The sequence below is a fragment of the Leiobunum rupestre genome, chromosome 11, assembly GCF_980474605.1.
Source record: "Leiobunum rupestre chromosome 11, qqLeiRupe1.1.hap1, whole genome shotgun sequence".
NCBI lineage: Eukaryota > Metazoa > Arthropoda > Arachnida > Opiliones > Sclerosomatidae > Leiobunum > Leiobunum rupestre.
The window spans coordinates 12,589,322-12,603,008 of NC_143394.1; the positions used below are offsets into that span (position 1 = coordinate 12,589,322).

General features: G+C 38.0%; 1 protein-coding gene across 1 annotated transcript in view; it reads right to left on the minus strand.

Moving 5' to 3' along the window:
- The window catches only part of LOC149921370 (uncharacterized), a 103,841-nt gene that overhangs the window by 57,224 nt on the left and 32,930 nt on the right, over positions 1 to 13,687 (minus strand). The window contains exon 2 of the mRNA XM_090162165.1: positions 3,661 to 3,764. Coding sequence (XP_090018291.1) covers positions 3,661 to 3,764 — 104 coding nt within the window. The remainder of the gene's footprint in view (positions 1 to 3,660; positions 3,765 to 13,687) is intronic.

Consider the following 13,687-nt stretch of genomic DNA (forward strand, 5'->3'; position numbering starts at 1 on the left):
TGCCCTGCTGTCATCTAACCTTGAAAAACACGAAAAAAAGGTTAACTAGTTCTAAATTGGTCTCAGTGATGGCAGCACTAAACGGCGTCCGATCAAAATTAAATTGAACGTCCCGAACGGAACCATTCCACTTAAAAAGTAATTTTGTCTTATACATGTAAGTTTGGGATAGGCTCGAAATTAGTTTTTTAGTCTTTTACGCCGTTTGGTTCAGATTTGAAGGTTAATTGAGCGATATTTGGTAAGAACACGTTGAGACCAATCGAATGATACCAATATCAGGTCATATAATTTTCAAGGTCACCGGAAGTGACGTCACGTGGTTCGTAATTCCGGAAAGCCCCCACTTTGACCCGTAAGACAAACAGTTCTTGGTTACAAATCACTAACCTAATTAAAAAATACCTTGACCCATCGTGTAGCTTATCACATGCTTATTTTGTCATGGGCTCTTGGACTAACTCCAGAAATACTTTTTATCCTCCAAGCTTTTGATATCCAAGAAGAAAAACCAAGTGCGCCTAGACCACCACAGAGACCATTTCTCTGCAGTGCAATTAGGGCTACTTCAATAGGCCTTTATATAAAATAAGCAACGCTTGCTGAACTTGTTTGTATGTAGCTCATTCGTCACGAAATACGAAGAAGTTCAGCTGAACTCTTTTAATTTTGTATTTTAACTTATAAAATTAATATTTAAGTGTTGAACAGCCTCTTGTTTAGTGCCTAAAATAATTTTTACAATTTTAAATTTAAAAGTAATTAAGTTATTACTTTTTAATTCGGCACCCCGGAGCTAAACAAGTTGGGCAAGCGTCCAAACTACCCTTTAGTTAGGTTCTTATATCTCGTTAACTATTAATATTAGAATTATCAAAATTATTTTAAGCACTAGAGGAAGGTTCAGCCTAATAAGAAAAATATAATTCAATTATGTACTTGTTAAAACAGAAACGTTCAGCTTGAACGAAAAAGAGGCTTTTACTGTATTCTTCCCTCTTATAGGAGAGCTAACCACCAGATTTAAAAATATAAGTTATTTGAATTATCAGTGTATTTTTTACGCTTTATGAATTATAGCGATGTATGAGCTGTGAATAACATCTCAAATTTCGAATGAAATTTTACATTTCTAAATTGTTTATTTTTAAAACAATTTTCGTGTGAATTGTAACAAGGCAGAACAACTGAACCTTGAATATAATTACAACATACTCGCAGACGATTTTGAAAAGCGTTGTGGTTCCAAATGTAATATGGTTTAAAGCTAGCGCAAATGCTTTTGTACCGCTCGTTTCGCCAAGGGCTCGAAATTCTGTTAACACGCCTCTGAACCTGTTGAGAATTATAACGTCTTCAAAGTTAAAAATAAAGCTTATGGCGTCGAAATAATGATGAATTGTTATAAACTATGCTATTATAAATTACCGCTTCGTTTATGATGGTACTTATTTTCAAATTCGAGACCAAAAACCCTTTGTCTCGTATTTCTCGCCATCAACGTAACTTGGCAGAGGTCAACTATTAGCGGGTCCTCTTTAGCTGAAGCACCTTTCAAACGATGCTATACTTAGGGACAGAATCAAGATTCAAGAATGCCTCATGATCCCCGAAAATAAAACCACGCCCCTCTGCCTTCCATGCGTGTAATTCCGCCCCCTTTCTTCCGGTGAGGGAGGGAAGATACTCAACTAGCCTTTAAACGCGCTAACGCAGAGTTGTGTACAAATTTCATTGGACGAGCCTTCACGGTGTACGTTTTACGGGCTGGGGGGGGGAAAGACAATTTCCGATTTTGCCCTTCCGACGGCAGCAGGCGCTAAAGCGTCTAACCAATGAATAATGTACGCAAGAAAATGCACGACTTTTGAAGGGTTGCGTTCTCCTTGTGTGGAGTGTTGTGTTTGTTGTTTCTAGATGGCAGGCTCTGTCTTCGTGTATGCGGAGAATATCTTAAGGCTATAGTTGCATCACGAGCTTCATAATATACAGGGCTCCCACAGAAATCTCGAAAATAATTAAGTGATAAGGGAATTTTCACGATGAACAAAATTTTGTAAAATATATATTAGCCACAGAAGGACAAATTTTAAACAAAATGAAATATTTATTTGAACTAAAGTGGTGATCCCAACTTGTGTCACTGGGTGAGAAACTCGGAACCACTCCTACCGCGTTGAGTTTGTAACTTCTCTAACTGACTGTTAAAGGCGTTTTCCTCCGAGTACATCTGTTTCCTATTTCTATAAAAGCTCGCGGAGGTTTTAAAGCAGTAGTTAGTGAAGTGGTTATCTGTGGCAGGGTTATAGTCCCCTGCCGCCGTTTAAGTTGCTAGTTTCGCTGTGAAAGGGTCCTTAGGCCTGTTGCAATGTGGGTTATAAACGTAGATTATTATTCTTCTATTTTTTAAATATTGGATCCCAAAAATGTACGTCGTTTTTAATTATAGTTGTAACTATAGTTTACCCCTTAGCTATGATGACCTTTTTAAACTGCCCTTTAAGTATAAAAATATTTGAAGGCAATAGTACTTAATAATTAATAACAATAGAGTCCAAATCTTGATTTTATGGTGGTTATGGGACCTTGAAGAAAAACAGGGACTTTCGGGTCAGGAAAATCAAGGAAAAGACAAGAATTGAAATATAATTAAACCTTATGGAAATATCAGGGAATTTTAAAAAATTTATTTAATTTAAATTTATTCTGAAAAATTGCGAAGGCGATCTTAAAGAAACGTTTTGTAAGCGTTGTTATAAAACCTTTTTAGTTTATACTAAAATATAAGTGAATTAATTAACGTCTGATAAAAATAAAGTTAAAAATTGTGGTAATATAAGGCTTTAAAAAGGTTAGGGAAAATCATTGAAATTTCGAGGGACTTCGAATCTGAAAATATGGGAACTAGTGTTGTAAGTCGGAAAATTTTCTGGAAAATGACCGAGACCTTTTTTCCGGAAAATTTTCCGTATTTTTCCGAAAAAAAATAAAAAAAGTTTTCATTCCATGATAAGTCTAATATATTGTTTGCAAATTTAAATAAAGCGGCATTTTCGCCTCATTTTTTCGAATCTGAAAGTAAAACTAAACATCTAGACTAGTTTAAACTGATTAACAATGTAACATTAGTAATGGTTTTTGGTATGTTTACTGATATTAGACATTTTATATCGATAAAAAGTTAAAACATTAATTAATTTTTATTTTTCCAATTTGCGGAAAATTTTCCGCATTTTATTTTTCCGGAAAATTAACAATATCCACTAATTAGAACAACCCTATTTAGGGAAATGACGGTGGGAGCCTTGATGCTATATACGGGCCATCTTGTTTGGACAAGAAAAATGGTTTTGTTTTCTTTATAGAGCGCAAAGTTATGACTTTACGTCGACCCATAAAGGAAAGGAAGTTTTCGCTACAGAGTAATATATTGATATAAAACCTCTTTTTTCGTCCAGGTAGAACCGAAGCCTTGGCGCTCCGCGAACGCGCCGGGGCGAACCCCCGGGGGGCCACGAGCCAAACGACACGTCGCGTGTTTGATATTGATGACGCGGAAACACGATAGATGGCGACGCCGGTTTCGGGGGGAATTGGAAAAGTTTGACGGACAATGGGCGCGCGCGCGGGGGGGGCGGGGAGTTGATGTCTTTAGCTTACGTTGCTCCTGGAGTTGACGTCGACTTTGGCCTCGATCAACCTCTTGACCAGATCCGCGTCGTTGCGAATGGCACCTTCGTGTAACAGCAGCTCTTGTTTGATCCCTGCAAAGACAAAGTGACGTCAACATTACGAAGGTAAAACGTCAACTCTTAGAAGGCTTGTTTTGATAGGGCGGAGTTGCGACCTAGGAGGAGGGAAGATACGGGGTAGACTGGGTAGGTAGGCTTAATGTAATATAGACATCTAGCGGAAATAGTTTGAGCTCAAGAAAATATTTTCGTCCGCTAGTTGTTGGCACACCACGTGTTTTTATTGTTTTTAATAGTAAATATACAGGGTTTTTCAAAAGGTTGTAGGGGGTGAGTTAAGAAGTATGCCTGTTTTTTCCCCGTTTTCCTACGATGAGTTAAAGGGAATATAACCTCAGGTATTTGGTGTGGAACACCAACGTTTGCAGCTCTGGCCGCTCTTGCCTTTGACTTAAGAAATGTTTGGCGCCACTGTACAGGGAAATTTTAAAAATTGAAGGGGTCTTCCATAAAGATTGCTTTGCGGGTTATATTCCCTTTAAAAGAATGCCAGAGAACTTCAAAGTAATAATAATCAGCTAGGGGTACTAGCCCCTGGAAGTAGGCAGCAACAAGCGCAAAACCAAGCAGCAGGGACTTTAAATACAGTTTAAGTTTACCTTTTTACGATGGTTACCTTGATTTGTTTACAAAGTCCTTTTTAACCTATAACACGAACCCAAGCCTTAATGTTCGCGTTTCCCTAATGCTGAGTTTTGCGCTGGTTACAGCCTACTTCCAGGCAGAGTTCCTAAAATGTCACTTTTTTCGAATATAGGCCATGTCACTGGTAAATAGTGACAAATAATGGCAAATTTGACAAATAATGGCATATAGTGACAAATAGGGAAAAAAAATATTTTTTTACTCTTAGAACATTTTATATGCTAGAACTTTTAGCAATGAACAAAATAAAAGGTTTAATTTTTTTTTAAATGTTTCAATCATCTGCCAAACATTTTATATATTTATGCGAAAAATATACAAAATAGCCCAATTATTGGCAACCCCGCATACTATAATTACAAAAATAGCCTAAAATGTTTTTATGGTATTTCATATGAAAAATTTATTAGTATTTTTACTTTTTCTATTATTTGCCAGTATATGTCAATTTGTCACTAAAAATCATTATTTGCCACAATAAATGTCAGGTGGTATTTACCACCCCGGAACACAGTTCCAGGGGCTAGTAGGCCACACTTTGAAGCTCTCTTTTAACTGATCGTAGGGAAAGGGGGAAAAACAGGCATACTTCTCAACTCACCTCCTACAACTCCTTAAATTTTTTGCATAACGTTTTGAAACACCCTGTATATTGTTTAATTAGATATTAAAATATTTTGTTACTAAAAGCAAACATTCAGCTTCCTTCACTATTTAAAATCAGTTTCCACTCAACCAAAGAAAAACCCGTTACTAACTACTTCTTATTTCGAACGTCTAGCAGACGAAATTATACGTGCATGCATATAATAATCAGCTAATCTAGTAACACTGCCGGCTTAGGTTAAAGTCTTAGATCGAGCTACATTAGCATCGGTGCGACGGGGAGCCCGTATTGAGGGAATACAGTTTTCCATTCCAGGATACGGGTCATTCATATTCCTAGTTGGTACAGAGCAGGAAATGGAGGACAGGCCACGGCCAATTTTCGCAATACTGGTTAAAGAAAGTTCGAGAAAGTCCGAGAATTTTCAAAACTGGTTTAAAAACGTTGAGAACAAGTCGGGGGATTCAAAACTGGTTTAAAAACGTTGAGAACAAGTCGGGGGATTCAAAACTGGTTTAAAAACGTTGAGAACAAGTCGGGGGATTCAAAACTAGTTTAAAAACGTTGAGAACAAGTCGGGGGATTTTCAGGACTCGTTAGAAACGTTAAGAACAAGTACGGGGATTTTCAGGACTCGTTAAAAACGTTGGGAACCAGTCGGGGGATTTTCAGGACTCGTTAAAAACGTTGAGAACAAGTCGGGGGATTCAAAACTGGTTTAAAAACGTTGAGAACAAGTCGGGGGATTTTCAGGACTCGTTAGAAACGTTAAGAACAAGTACGGGGATTTTCAGGACTCGTTAAAAACGTTGAGAACAAGTCGGGGGATTCAAAACTGGTTTAAAAACGTTGAGAACAAGTCGGGGGATTTTCAGGACTCGTTAAAAACGTTGAGAACAAGTCGGGGGATTTTCAAGACTCGTTAAAAACGTTGGAAACAAGTCGGGGGATTTTCAAGACTCGTTAAAAACGTTGAGAACAAGTCGGGGGATTCAAAACTGGTTTAAAAACGTTGAGAACAAGTCGGGGGATTTTCAGGACTCGTTAAAAACGTTAAGAACAAGTACGGGGATTTTCAGGACTCGTTAAAAACGTTGGGAACCAGTCGGGGGATTTTCAGGACTCGTTAAAAACGTTGAGAACAAGTCGGGGGATTTTCAGGACTCGTTAAAAACGTTGAGAACAAGTCGGGGGATTCAAAACTGGTTTAAAAACGTTGAGAACAAGTCGGGGGATTTTCAGGACTCGTTAAAAACGTTAAGAACAAGTACGGGGATTTTCAGGACTCGTTAAAAACGTTGGGAACCAGTCGGGGGATTTTCAGGACTCGTTAAAAACGTTGAGAACAAGTCGGGGGATTTTCAGGACTCGTTAAAAACGTTGAGAACAAGTCGGGGGATTCAAAACTGGTTTAAAAACGTTGGAAACAAGTCGGGGGATTTTCAAGACTCGTTAAAAACGTTGAGAACAAGTCGGGGGATTTTCAAGACTCGTTAAAAACGTTGAGAACAAGTCGGGGGATTTTCAGAACTCGTTAAAAACGTTGAGAACAAGTCGGGGGATTCAAAACTGGTTTAAAAACGTTGAGAAAAAGTCGGGGGATTTTCAGGACTCGTTAAAAACGTTGAGAACAAGTCGGGTGATTTTCAAGACTCGTTAAAAACGTTGAGAACAAGTCGGGGGATTTTCAGGACTCGTTAAAAACGTTAGAAACAAGTCGGGGGATTTTCAAGACTCGTTAAAAACGTTGAGAACAAGTCGGGGGATTTTCAGGACTCGTTAAAAACGTTGAGAACAAGTCGGGGGATTCAAAACTGGTTTAAAAACGTTGAGAACAAGTCGAGGGATTTTCAGGACTCGTTAGAAACGTTAAGAACAAGTACGGGGATTTTCAGGACTCGTTAAAAACGTTGAGAACAAGTCGAGGGATTTTCAGGACTCGTTAGAAACGTTAAGAACAAGTCGAGGGATTTTCAGGACTCGTTAAAAACGTTGAGAACAAGTCGGGGGATTCAAAACTGGTTTAAAAACGTTGAGAACAAGTCGGGGGATTTTCAGGACTCGTTAAAAACGTTGGAAACAAGTCGGGTGATTTTCAAGACTCGTTAAAAACGTTGAGAACAAGTCGGGGGATTTTCAGGACTCGTTAAAAACGTTGAGAACAAGTCGGTGGATTCAAAACTGGTTTAAAAACGTTGAGAACAAGTCGGGGGATTTTCAGAACTCGTTAAAAACGTTGGAAACAAGTCGGGGGATTTTCAAGACTCGTTAAAAACGTTGAGAACAAGTCGGGGGATTTTCAGGACTCGTTAAAAACGTTGAGAACAAGTCGGGGGATTCAAAACTGGTTTAAAAACGTTGAGAACAAGTCGGGGGATTTTCAGGACTCGTTAAAAACGTTGGAAACAAGTCGGGGGATTTTCAGGACTCGTTAAAAACGTTGAGAACAAGTCGGGGGATTCAAAACTGGTTTAAAAACGTTGAGAACAAGTCGGGGGATTTTCAGGACTCGTTAAAAACGTTGAGAACAAGTCGGGTGATTTTCAAGACTCGTTAAAAACGTTGAGAACAAGTCGGGGGATTTTCAGGACTCGTTAAAAACGTTAGAAACAAGTCGGGGGATTTTCAAGACTCGTTAAAAACGTTGAGAACAAGTCGGGGGATTTTCAGGACTCGTTAAAAACGTTGAGAACAAGTCGGGGGATTCAAAACTGGTTTAAAAACGTTGAGAACAAGTCGAGGGATTTTCAGGACTCGTTAGAAACGTTAAGAACAAGTACGGGGATTTTCAGGACTCGTTAAAAACGTTGAGAACAAGTCGAGGGATTTTCAGGACTCGTTAGAAACGTTAAGAACAAGTCGAGGGATTTTCAGGACTCGTTAAAAACGTTGAGAACAAGTCGGGGGATTCAAAACTGGTTTAAAAACGTTGAGAACAAGTCGGGGGATTTTCAGGACTCGTTAAAAACGTTGGAAACAAGTCGGGTGATTTTCAAGACTCGTTAAAAACGTTGAGAACAAGTCGGGGGATTTTCAGGACTCGTTAAAAACGTTGAGAACAAGTCGGTGGATTCAAAACTGGTTTAAAAACGTTGAGAACAAGTCGGGGGATTTTCAGAACTCGTTAAAAACGTTGGAAACAAGTCGGGGGATTTTCAAGACTCGTTAAAAACGTTGAGAACAAGTCGGGGGATTTTCAGGACTCGTTAAAAACGTTGAGAACAAGTCGGGGGATTCAAAACTGGTTTAAAAACGTTGAGAACAAGTCGGGGGATTTTCAGGACTCGTTAAAAACGTTGGAAACAAGTCGGGGGATTTTCAGGACTCGTTAAAAACGTTGAGAACAAGTCGGGGGATTCAAAACTGGTTTAAAAACGTTGAGAACAAGTCGGGGGATTTTCAGGACTCGTTAAAAACGTTGGAAACAAGTCGGGGGATTTTCAAGACTCGTTAAAAACGTTGAGAACAAGTCGGGGGATTTTCAAGACTCGTTAAAAACGTTGGAAACAAGTCGGGGGATTTTCAAGACTCGTTAAAAACGTTGAGAACAAGTCGGGGGATTCAAAACTGGTTTAAAAACGTTGAGAACAAGTCGGGGGATTTTCAGGACTCGTTAAAAACGTTAAGAACAAGTACGGGGATTTTCAGGACTCGTTAAAAACGTTGGGAACCAGTCGGGGGATTTTCAGGACTCGTTAAAAACGTTGAGAACAAGTCGGGGGATTTTCAGGACTCGTTAAAAACGTTGAGAACAAGTCGGGGGATTCAAAACTGGTTTAAAAACGTTGAGAACAAGTCGGGGGATTTTCAGGACTCGTTAAAAACGTTGGAAACAAGTCGGGGGATTTTCAAGACTCGTTAAAAACGTTGGAAACAAGTCGGGGGATTTTCAAGACTCGTTAAAAACGTTGAGAACAAGTCGGGGGATTTTCAAGACTCGTTAAAAACGTTGAGAACAAGTCGGGGGATTTTCAGAACTCGTTAAAAACGTTGAGAACAAGTCGGGGGATTCAAAACTGGTTTAAAAACGTTGAGAAAAAGTCGGGGGATTTTCAGGACTCGTTAAAAACGTTGAGAACAAGTCGGGGGATTTTCAAGACTCGTTAAAAACGTTGGAAACAAGTCGGGGGATTTTCAAGACTCGTTAAAAACGTTGAGAACAAGTCGGGGGATTTTCAAGACTCGTTAAAAACGTTGAGAACAAGTCGGGGGATTTTCAGAACTCGTTAAAAACGTTGAGAACAAGTCGGGGGATTCAAAACTGGTTTAAAAACGTTGAGAAAAAGTCGGGGGATTTTCAGGACTCGTTAAAAACGTTGAGAACAAGTCGGGTGATTTTCAAGACTCGTTAAAAACGTTGAGAACAAGTCAGGGGATTTTCAGGACTCGTTAAAAACGTTGGAAACAAGTCGGGGGATTTTCAAGACTCGTTAAAAACGTTGAGAACAAGTCGGGGGATTTTCAGGACTCGTTAAAAACGTTGAGAACAAGTCGGGGGATTCAAAACTGGTTTAAAAACGTTGAGAACAAGTCGAGGGATTTTCAGGACTCGTTAGAAACGTTAAGAACAAGTACGGGGATTTTCAGGACTCGTTAAAAACGTTGAGAACAAGTCGAGGGATTTTCAGGACTCGTTAGAAACGTTAAGAACAAGTCGAGGGATTTTCAGGACTCGTTAAAAACGTTGAGAACAAGTCGGGGGATTCAAAACTGGTTTAAAAACGTTGAGAACAAGTCGAGGGATTTTCAGGACTCGTTAGAAACGTTAAGAACAAGTCGAGGGATTTTCAAGACTCGTTAAAAACGTTGAGAACAAGTCGGGTGATTTTCAGGGCAGGTTATAAAAAATCGCAAAATGTCCAGAACTGGTTAAAGAAGTCTGGAGTAAGTCAGCGAATTTTCAGAACTTGTATAAAATGTCGGCAAAAGCTTGAAAATATTTTGAAGCTGATCAAGTCACTGAAACATAAGATACTTTGGATTAAAAATGTTCAATTAAAAACTCAGGAATTTTCATGGAAAACCTGGGAAATCCCAGGAATATAGAAGTAAACTTATTTTGGTAACTCTGCTGGAAAGCTAGACCTTTGCTTTCGTTGAGTCGAAAGCTTAAACTGCCATTACTCAACCAATTGCTCGAAGGGTTTTGGTATTCGAATATGCTCAAAATAGGGATGCACCGATATCGGCTAATCGTGGCCGAGGATAGCCGATATATCGGCCGATATTAACAAAGTTACCTATCACAATATTATGCTTTTTTGTTTACTCTCGTAACCACCTGTTAAAAAATGATATGATCTATGGCTTTTGGAGTCTAAAAACCACTTATGATTCCTGACCGTTTTGGACGCGAATAATTATTTCTTACAACAGCGATCAACTGGCCTTTTTAAAAGGAAATGTAATGTTAGTTGAGTATCGCCTTTTTTTAAAGTTTTTCCTGAAAATATTTTTCTAATACCAGAAGTATCGGCTAATATCGGCCTCGCTTAAGCCGATATTGGCCGATACCGATATTTGAAAAAATATCCGATATATCGGCCGATATATCGGTGCATCCCTACAAAATAATCTTCATTTTCGAACACGATTTATTCAGGATTTTGGCCAAAAATAAAACAAACTTATCAAATGCGAAATTTAAATAATTAAAGAGGAATTTTTTTCCTCTAGTTCTGTTAATTATTTCAACTTAGAAAGAATGACTATATTGAAACAATCTTGAGCGTAGCTCGCAATCCCCCCCACCGTCCTCACGCTCGGAGAATCAGCTTATTCCTCCTAAAGTCGATAAAATTCATCCATATGATGCCCGTGCATCTTCTCAACACATATCGTGGTAAGCATTTAGAAATAGAAATCGTTCTTGATAATAGTAAACAAAATTACAAAACGAAACATTGGAGCAAACTTACGACTAAAACCCGACCAGGTCCTTAGAATATCCTATTTTTCTTCAAGGTAGTTAAACCACCCTAAAATGTGGATTTGCTCCCTAAAGTACCATATTTTTAATAAATCTGAAGAAAGTACCATCGTCTGAAAATACTTTTAAGCTAGGGTTTTATGGCGAGTTCATTACATTGGTCAAAACTGGCAATCAAACCGACTTAAACTGTTTTTTAACGTATGACTAGATACTTATCTGTCAAAGCTGAGACGAATCGATCAATAATATTACCGCCAATTATCCGTTTCAAAAATTTTGCCCTGAATAAGGTAGCGCGTTCTTAAAATTAATCTCGCGCCAAAGTACCATCTTGACCAATTGCGATAAAATAAAAGCCAGTGTCAAAACTATTGAAGTTGGCTGTACTTGTGGTATTTCAAAATACCTTAATATTATTGAAATTGGCAAGTTGTTCATTTTTAGGAACCAATATTTAAAAACTAAACACATTTCTATGAACCAATATTTAAAACTAACGACGTAAGTCAGCTTTCGAGATCACAAATTTTAAATAAAGATTTGATTTTACACTGGTTCCTATTTGGTTCTTATTTTCAAAACTTTGGCTCCTAATTCTAAGCAATTGTTTTCTAATTCCAAATATTTGGTTCCTAATTTAAACATTTTGGTTAATTGTTTTCAAAAATGTGGCTCCTATTTTCAAAATTTTGTTTCTATTTAAAAAAAATTGTTCCTAATCAAAAACATTTGGTTTCTAATTCCACAAATACGGTTCCCAATTTCCAAAAATTAGTTCCAATTTCCAAAAATTTTATTCCTGATTTTAACATTTTGGTTATTTTTTTTTCAAAAACGTGGCTCCTATTAAAAACATTTGGTAATCATTTTCAAAAATTTTATTCCTATAATTTAGTCCATTTTTATCTGGAAAATCCCCTAACCAACCCCTCCTTTAATTATTTAGCAGATCTCGGATAAACAATAATAAATTAAATAAATTAATGAACGTTACATTTTTTGGGTCTCTTTCGACGTACGTAACGAACGCGTTTTCTCTCCATCGCGTCCTCCTCGGCACTCCACTGGAGGGAATTTTAATCCGTTCGGAAATCCGTGGCGACTTTGAAGATCATCGATTTCGGACTGTCGTTATCCTCTCCCCGGTACCGTCGCTAGCGCATCTTCTGTTTACGTTGGGATGACGTCCCAACTACAGGGTACTGAATCAATTTGCGTGTTCACTCTCCCCCATAAAATATAAAAGGCAGGGGCGTACCGAAGAGAGTACCATTGGGGGTGGAGGTAAGGGTAATTTGCCAAGTAAAAAACAAAGTTTGTCAAGTCGTCTAAGTTTGGATTGTTACGGTAGATTTCAATTTAAATGTTTCATTAAAATTATAATTGGTGGCGCCATCCGCTGTTAGCGGCGGGAACTATATACTATACAATTGAATTAATAGTATTAATGTACTTTGAAAGTTATAGATGGCGCCACCCGTATAATGATAGAGTTGACGGCTGATTGCGCCGACTGGAAATTTCAGAATTTGTTTCGCGAAACCACAACTACCGAACGCGCCTATGTCATTCTGGCGGTACTATTCCCAATTCAATGGCGAAAACGGCTAGGCGTCTAGTTATATTGAGTGAAGCATTTGCGTACTCTCTTTATATATAAAGTGAGATACACGAAGTAGAAAACGGAGATTGAACGATGCTACAGCAATTTAAAAATCCTATCAAACCTTTTTACTATTTTCTCGTCGTGTATCCCGCTGTAGTAAAAAATAGATACATTTCATCCTGACGAATACTAGTTGTTGTTTAACTGAACTGCTTTGAATAACTGGAATTATTCATACCCAAATATAACAAACAATTCAAACACTTATTACTGAAATATGAACGTAAGAACAAACGAAACTGTATCACACGTTATCTTTACCAAACACAACTTTAGGAATATTGGCTTGTGAAATTTTCACTTTCCTAAAACATATCACTATAATATTCACGACTTACCTAATTTACTCTAAGTTAAAAAAAACTGTAACATCTCCTATAGAAATTAAAACTATTTTTATAAATTTTATACTTGCCAAATTTAACGTAGAAAATGAACACTGAAATAATAACGAACAACCGATCGGATATTCTCTATCACGCATCTATCTGCCTTTCAATTTTATAAGGTGCTGTAGGAAAAATGACTATTTAAAAAGCTTTTACCACAAGGCTGAACTAAAGTTCCGACACACTAGCTGCCTAGCATAGAAATCAGGTCTTGTAAGTTATACATAAGGAGAAGCAACTACATAGAAATCTCAAACATAGTTAATGATTTTAGGGAAGTAAATTGCTGGGAAATTCTAAATGATTTGTTTTTAATTAACTAACATGTTTCATAATTTTCATTTTGCCAAGTCCACCTCGATTTGCCAACTCTACAAAGCTTTGGGGGGGGAGCCTCCCCCTGTCCCCCCCCAAAGGTACGTCCCTGATAAAAGGTGCAATCCACTCATTTTCAGGACATCGACTTTTGTGATTGAAGATTAGGATTTTCGAAACATTCTTCGGAAATCTAACATTATCCTTCCGCTTTCCTACATTCGTTTTGGTACTTTTCAGCTATTGAATATTGTCAGAAGTTTATTATATAATTTTACGAAAGAAGTATAATAATCAGCTAGGCTAATACCAAAGGCACCACCCTAGGCTTAAGTCATCGAGCGGCTTTTAAAGCCTTTAATTCAGGTGGCCGGGTTACAA